The sequence below is a fragment of the Hippocampus zosterae genome, chromosome 2 (genome assembly GCF_025434085.1).
Source record: "Hippocampus zosterae strain Florida chromosome 2, ASM2543408v3, whole genome shotgun sequence".
In the NCBI taxonomy this organism is placed as follows: Eukaryota; Metazoa; Chordata; class Actinopteri; order Syngnathiformes; family Syngnathidae; genus Hippocampus; species Hippocampus zosterae.
In genome coordinates, this window is record NC_067452.1 from 11907730 (window position 1) to 11915381 (window position 7652).

The 7652-nt window shown below is 42.8% G+C and overlaps 1 protein-coding gene across 1 annotated transcript; it reads left to right on the forward strand.

Annotated features, from left to right (window-relative positions):
* The first annotated feature begins 778 nt into the window (after positions 1-778).
* bhlhe23 (basic helix-loop-helix family, member e23) lies at positions 779-3036 on the forward strand. Its single transcript, XM_052056847.1, has one exon. It carries the CDS (start codon positions 1656-1658, stop codon positions 2340-2342), a length of 687 nt encoding a protein of 228 aa, XP_051912807.1. The 5' UTR covers positions 779-1655; the 3' UTR covers positions 2343-3036.
* Positions 3037-7652: the final 4616 nt, after the last annotated feature.

The following is a 7652-nucleotide window of genomic DNA, read 5'->3' on the forward strand; positions in this document are numbered from 1 at the left end:
AAGTGATAGTTCAGCCTTCACACACACACTCGCTTTGCTCCCAGGCTGCGATTCAATCACAAATCTCACGGCAGCGGTCTGTGACCACCCATCTACAGACATGGATAGAAAAGATGGGGTCTCGATAGACGGGGAACCAATAGGACATGTTACAACGGCTCAATTGCCGCTATAGCCATCTACGATCGCTAGTTTGTGTTGTCGCAGCTTGGATCTAACAGTTTTAAGTCAGTAAGCACCAAAGTGCTAAGCATTCTAGGGCTAGCGGCCTCGAAGCAGCAGAATTTTCCATCAGCGCAAGCAAACTCAAGGAACATTGGCACCACTCGACACCATCAATCCATCTCCTGTGCTTTGCTGTCCAGTCAGATGTTCATTGTTCATGATCCACATAGAGGCTTGGTTCCTATGCCACAGAAATAGGAGTCCACTTTACACGAGGTGATGAAGTGCTGTACTCTACTCACACTCTCTACTCAAGTTGTGTGAACACATAAAGAGTTTGGTCAAGTAAGTTGTGATTGGACTTCACTTGAACAAAAGCAAAAAAGTATAAACTGGACTGTACTGAAACACCAGAGACAAGTAAACATTCCGTTTTATTCCCAGTTATACTATATAATCACACCTAGGGTAGGCCTTTCCTGACAGAAAATATAATTATTTCAACCCAAACCAGGTATTCGTGATAAACAAAAAAAGCTTGAGACACCATATAAAGAATAAAACTTCATTGGGGTGGCAGGTAAAAAACGTGTGTGTGTGTGGGGGGGGGGGGTATTTACTCAGCCCGTCATAATTGGATAAATAAAGACTCAAAAATTGCTGTGATTTTTTTTTCTTGAAGCAAACTCCTTTAACAATGATCTTAAATGGGGCCACGAATGGGGAACATCTGACTTCTCCCAATGTCACGTCATCGTGGTCAATGCTCTCTAGTTTACGTCGCTCCATTGCAGGTGCCTGGTTATTTTTTTGCCTCAAGTCTTCAAGATATCAATCAATTAATCAATCATAATGCGATCTCTCGTCATAGTCATAAAAAATACTCGAGAACTGATACCGGAAAAATCTACTTAGGTACAGCCACCGAGTATGTAGACTTAGTTGCTTCCCACCACTGCCTGCACGGGTTCAATTGTCCGAAAATGGCCAACGCAGTGGGCTATGCCTATGTGTCACTTTACGTTACAGTGAACACACAGCGATTGAAGACTGGGGAAGAGCCGCTCCCGTTAATGAAACGCTCGCCGCGATTGGTCGAGCGAGTAATCCCCGGCGGGTTTGGCGCGCCTATACTAACGCTTGCGCGGGGCCGGGCGCGAGCCTCACTTGGCCCAAGGCGAAGAAAGGGGGGCGCGAGAGGCTGAAAGCAGCGCGCGACATCATCCGCCGAGCACACTTGAACAAGTTTGATCCCAAATTGTTGTTGTTTGTGGCGGATGCGGCGGAGGTGGCGAGCTCTACGCGCAGTAGCGAGGAGCGGCGCGCACATGTAGACTTTCACACTCCTCACCAGCCTCCTTCTTCAAGAGTGACCACAGAGCCGAGGAGAGGGGCAAAGCGAAACGGCGTGTTGGTTCCAGTTCTAAAAAGAAACGGGAAGTGGACGGCTTTTTTTTCCTTCTCAATTCTTATTTATTCCGGGAGCGAAGATGAACGCCAGCGATGAGAACCTGCTCAAGTCCATCAGCAACGACGCGCTCCTCGACCTGACGCAGCGCTACGGCCAGTCAGCCTTCGGCTTCGGCGCCGGCCACGGTCCCGGAGCCCCCGGCCGTTTCCCGCTCACGCCGGCCACCGACTTCCTCAGCGGGCAGACGGCCAAGTCCAACGAGAGCGGCGGGGAGCACACCAGCGACGACGAGGATGCATTCGACTCGCTGGAGTCACGGAAAAGAGGCGCGCCCTTCGGGGACGACAAGCCCGGGGGTCCCCTGGCCAAGAAGTCCAAGGAGCAGCGCTCCCTACGGCTCAGCATTAACGCTCGCGAGAGGAGGAGGATGCACGACCTTAACGACGCGCTGGACGGCCTGAGAGCCGTCATCCCCTACGCCCACAGCCCGTCGGTGAGAAAACTCTCCAAAATAGCCACTCTCCTCCTGGCCAAGAACTACATCCTCATGCAGGCTCAGGCTCTGGAGGAGATGCGGCGCCTGGTGGCCTACCTCAACCAGGGACAGAGCCTCTCGTCGCCCATCCCCGCCGCCCTGGCGCCCTTCGGCCAAGCCACCGCCGTGTACCCCTTCTCGGGCTCGGCTCTGGCCAGCTGCCCCGAGAAGTGTTCCAACTTCTCGGGAACCCCGTCGACTCTGTTCAAACATTGTAACGACAAGCCTTGATTCGCTCCCGCTCTCTTACCCGCGAACTTTTTAGCTGCCTACTACATCTTTCAGGCTCAACTTTTTTTTTTCTTCAAGTCATGATGTAAGAAAATTGTGCACAATTCTGATCGACTTGATGCTGCGATGTCTCGTCTTGATTCAACGAACGCTGCGTTGGTAATCAACTCTTCAGGCCTTGTCAGTTATTTGCCCGCAGGCCGCGTTCGAACTAAAGTGAATGATCAATTTAATCTCCGCCCCCACCCCCTTCAATTTGTAATCTATGCAAATTTCAACACCAATCCGGTTAGAAAAATGTCATTTCATTTTGACTTTTTTTTTTTTTTTTTACAGAAACTAGGACGGAATTTCCCGTTATGATGCTTTGATGCCTAATCTTTTTCACCCGTCCAGAATACTGAGAACCTTTTTATTTTTCAAGGTCTTGCACGTGTCACAAGATTGTATTGTACAACTGTGGGGAAAAAAAGCCCAAGTGTGCGAATAAGGCTTATATTTCATGCCCGCAAAGAATAACATTTTTTAATTGTGTCGCAAAAATGAATTTCATAAATTGTTGACGTGTTTATAATTAAAATCATATCTATATGCTCAGACTCACTCTGATTCGTTTTAACCATGCTTCCAGCTCTGTATTTTCTCTTATTTTACAATAACATATATAATAATAAATACATACTTGAAATGTCTGCATGAACGAGTCATGTGTTCTTAATTTCAAAATCATAATGACATTCACAACCCTTAATCTGGCTGTTTAAATAATTTCCGGGTGTTACTGTTTGAGTGACTCTCTGCAATTTTTTGGGCAACTTTGCTTTCTTGCATGAGAAGGAAGCACCATGGCTTGAAGAGATTGGTCCAAACGAGCTCGGCGGGACTGATGTGGCCACTTTGGCATGCCGAGGGTCGGTGGCGCGAAGGGGGGAGAACACAAGAAGCGTCGCCCGGGGCCACCCAGGACCTGTCTCTGGGTATTTGGCTGATTGCAGGCGGCTCCCCGCGTGCCGGCCTCTTACACCCCGGACAGCATATTAACACAATTTCAGATCCTGTCTGCCCGCCCGCCCCACTTCATGGGGACAACGTTGCAAGGCCACTGCTTTTTTCTTTGCATATTTGCAGGGATGGCGGGGGGGGGGGCGATTTCTGAAAACACCTTTCGGCAGTACCAATGTAAGCATTTTTTCTATGTGATTTCTTTGGTCTCATAACAATTATTTGCCACCAATGTGACAAGCTGGTACCCGCATGTTGCTCTATTTTGCCCAGCCATGAATAGAAAAACGGATTTCTCATAATTTGACATTGACTGCATTTTTTGTCTCTGCTTGATCATTGTGTTGGATTTAATGAAGGATAAATGAAGGGCTGTTTGAAATGCAAGCATCATTTAGTTCATTTTGATATTACACGTGCAGTCATAGCTCCTGCTTAGGTTCCAGACCTTGCAACAATATGTGAGATTCTGCGAAATGACATCTTTGAATAAACCCTTGGTATGCTTTAATAACTTTATCAGTACTTAAAGTTATTTTAAGGTCTTCAAACACACTTTAACATTTGACTCATGCTGTAATTCCAGAGTGCCATTTTGGCCATTTTTGCTACATTTGCACACCTCTGTTGAGACGGGGGTTACCATATTCCTTGTTGTAGCCTGGCATACTCTGTTATTTGCATAACTGTTGGTGAATCATTGATTGATTTATTATTTTAATTAGTATCAACCTAAAATCAAACAGTCAACAACATATTAACAAGAGGAACTAATATCTGATTGGTTTGGTTGGTTTGGTTTGTTTGTTTATTGAACATAAAACATATACAGTAATAATTTGACAGAAAATAAGGTGGATAAAAAAGTAAAAGAAAGAAATCAGTCTTCATTCAACACAGTTATTATGTTCAAGGGAGTAGGATGAAGTAAAAAAACTTATCTAGTCCTACCACGTTATGTGTTTATATCTACTAAATCATTTTTATATCAATCGGAAAAGAAAAAGTAAGAAGAAGTCTCCATTGTAAATTTCCCCAGTGTGGGACGAATAAAGGATATCTTATCTTATCTTAAGGCTCATACTTTACCCTTAACCGTGATATTTTCACAACTTTTGGTTTGTATCGGGATTATATACATCCTCACCCTGGCACTCTTGTGTCAATTTTCTCTTGTATTCATAATGGATATTGCAATACCTTTCTCTATTTATCAACGTAGTTCTGATTTATCATTATATTTAACGTTTAGAATTTATCATTTTAACTCTGATTGGTGTAGGTTGCAACCTACAGTATTCCAAGCCTACAGTACAAGATCAGTATTCCGCACTACTAGACATTTGGATGCTCAAGACTTTCTGCATCATATGCACAATTGCCATTGCATTGTATCAGACTGCCCTGCTGGTCACTCTCTACATTATTTGCATAGCGCTGATTGTTCAGTGCTATACCACACCTACCGTAAACGTACATTATTTAACAACTCAGTGCATTTATGTGTTAGGTCCTAAATGTTTATTTTGAATGTTCTGTATATTGTTTGCTGTAATATATTAGAGTGGCTCGAACGATCAGACAAATTCCCTTTCTGTTTTTCAACATGCTTGGCCAATCAAGATGATTCGGATCCATATTTGACAACAATACACACACACACACACACACACACACACACGTAATAGATTGAGAGAGAGTAATAGCAATTGATAACACAAAAATACAAACAGTATAAACAATAGATTAAAAAATACACACACAACAAAAACACAAAATACGAGGACCATGAAAATCGTCTCTGATCTAACCGTTATTTAGGACATTGTGATTACACTGAGCTCTTCTCAATATATTACACCAGACATTCAGTTGGGAGAGTCAGGAAAGCCCCTTTCTGCAATTTAGCAGCATGTCACAACACCAGCTACCCCCGGACCCCCATGGCATCTTAAGTTGAACTGTCTTAGCAGGGATGTGATGTGACAAATACTGCATGCCCACTATGCCCGGGCCTTGTACTCCATCGCTCTTGACAGTAGACTGCCTGATTGATCGAAGTCAGACTGTTGCCTTTTTTCTTCTTTTTTTTTCTCTTTTACAAGAAGAGGGAAGAGATGAGGCTCACTGGTACCTAAGAATGTACAGTAGGCCTCAGGGATATGTAATTTTTTTTCCACTCAGTACGTCACTGCTTTGTTTTTTCATATTGGCATTTTACATCTTCACCGTAATTTCAAACATTTTAGCCCCATTTCAAGTGTACTGTTTTCACCTGACTTTGATTTGATGATATTTTTTTAGTGACTGTAATCCAATTTTTTGTTCATCTGAATGACATTAAATGATTACATGATTGCAACTGGGTGTGGCAATGCATAAAATAACATAAAATAAATAATAGACCGGCCAACCAGGAAAATCAACCCCGCCTGACAATACCTAAAACAGCAATCTAGTTCTTTTATATATGTGTGTGTGCATACAGTAAATATATATATATATATATATATATATTAGAGCTGTCAAACGATTAAAATATTTAATCTATTTAAAAATGCAACTGTCATAATGAACTTAAATTCACAAAAATGTTAATTATTAATTTAATTGTCCTATTTTTCAATCAATAATCAAAAACTGAATCAATAATCAGTTTTCTATGTGCAAAATGCAAATATTTACTGAAATAACAATTTCGATTTTCAATTTTACCTGAACATTTTTCACTTGGAGCAGTTATTCACACATAATCTCTCACACAATATTACTGTCCATCAACAACAGTGAAAAAAAATATTTTGTCACACAACAGCTGCTTTAACAGCTCTTTTTATGGAATCAAAACAGAGCAATATAACATTATAAAGTACATATCTAAGGTAAACTAGTACTCAGCCTACAGTGGATTTTATCCATGGTTGCATACTTCGTTTTTCTCAAATTTGCTTTAACAACAGCAGTCAGGCTATGTTGATTCTGTTGGTCTTTCTTGCGCGGAAGTCTCTCTACGGTTTTGTGTAGACATCCTTTCGGATGACTACACTTGGTTCGATCACAACACTGGAGACGTTTTATTTTCAGTGTTCGCTAGGTCGCTATCACTGCACCACTGAACTCTTCCATGTGCCACAGCACACCGTCGCTGTCAGACGAACACAGAGACGCTCCACCCACTATATTTATATGGCCACGGAACACTGTAACCTTCCACACAAAATAGTTCCAAACAAGTAACAATCGCGTCAGTGGCATACAGTAATCCCTCATTTATCGTGGTTAATGGGGACCAAAACCACCCACGATAAATGAAAATCCGTGAAGTAGCGACCAATTAACATACTGTATATATAGATAAAAAAAAAACATTGCCCCACGTGGGCCTTTGCGTTTGAGCAGAGCGCACTAACATACACCACACACCACACAGGCCAGCAATCTCTGGGCGTGCAGCAGACGGATTTATGATTAGTCAATTAAGGTTGTTTAGATAATTAAGGATGGAGAGACCTGCATTTGTTCTTATGTCTCTCTCTCTCTCTCTCTCTCTCTCTCTCTCTCTCTCCCTCTCTCTCTCTCTCTCTCTCTCTCTCTTTCTCCCAGCAACACACAAACACTCACCTGAGCGCCCATACGTGCATCACACATGCGTGCCCCACACGGACCTTGCCTTGAGCAGAGTGCTCACACACTAGCACGCATAGTAAACAACACTTACACATTGATTTTTGCGACTTCAAAAAAAAATAAATAATAATAATAGTTTTTTCTTTTTTAGGAATGTTTGAAAAAAATCTGCGATGCTCTTATTCGACAGGCTACCTGCTCTTTATTCACCAGAGGCTCATCAACCAAGTCTCTTATTTCTCTCCCGAAACAGTGTCTTCTCCCGCTTGGTGTACCTTAGCCTTCTCCACTACGTACAATCTCTGTCCACAGCTTGTAATGGAGGCTCTTGCTGGCAATCCGTAGTGAAGTCGGTAGATGAAATGCGAATGATTTCAGCTTGAGTCGAGCTGTGGACAATGTTGACAGGCTTGCATGCAGAAGTCATACATTTAGCTATGGCTTCAGCAAATTTGTTCTTTGTCGTGTCATCCATTTTCTTCACTTTGAAATGATCCACAGCTGTCTGTGTGAGACGAGGGGACGTCTCACACAGACGGCCATTAAGTGGTATTTCAGACTCGACATGCTATGATGATAGCTCAGTTTACTACTGCAAAACATCCAGGTAACTTTGGTCTTGTCAGTGGAACTATATGGCAACTTTTTAAAAGCAAACTTTCCATTCATAAACTCTTTAAG

Coding starts and splice junctions, on each gene's coding strand:
- bhlhe23 (XM_052056847.1), top strand. CDS start 1,656: ATGAACGCCAGCGATGAGAACCTGCTCAAGTCCATCAGCAACGACGCG.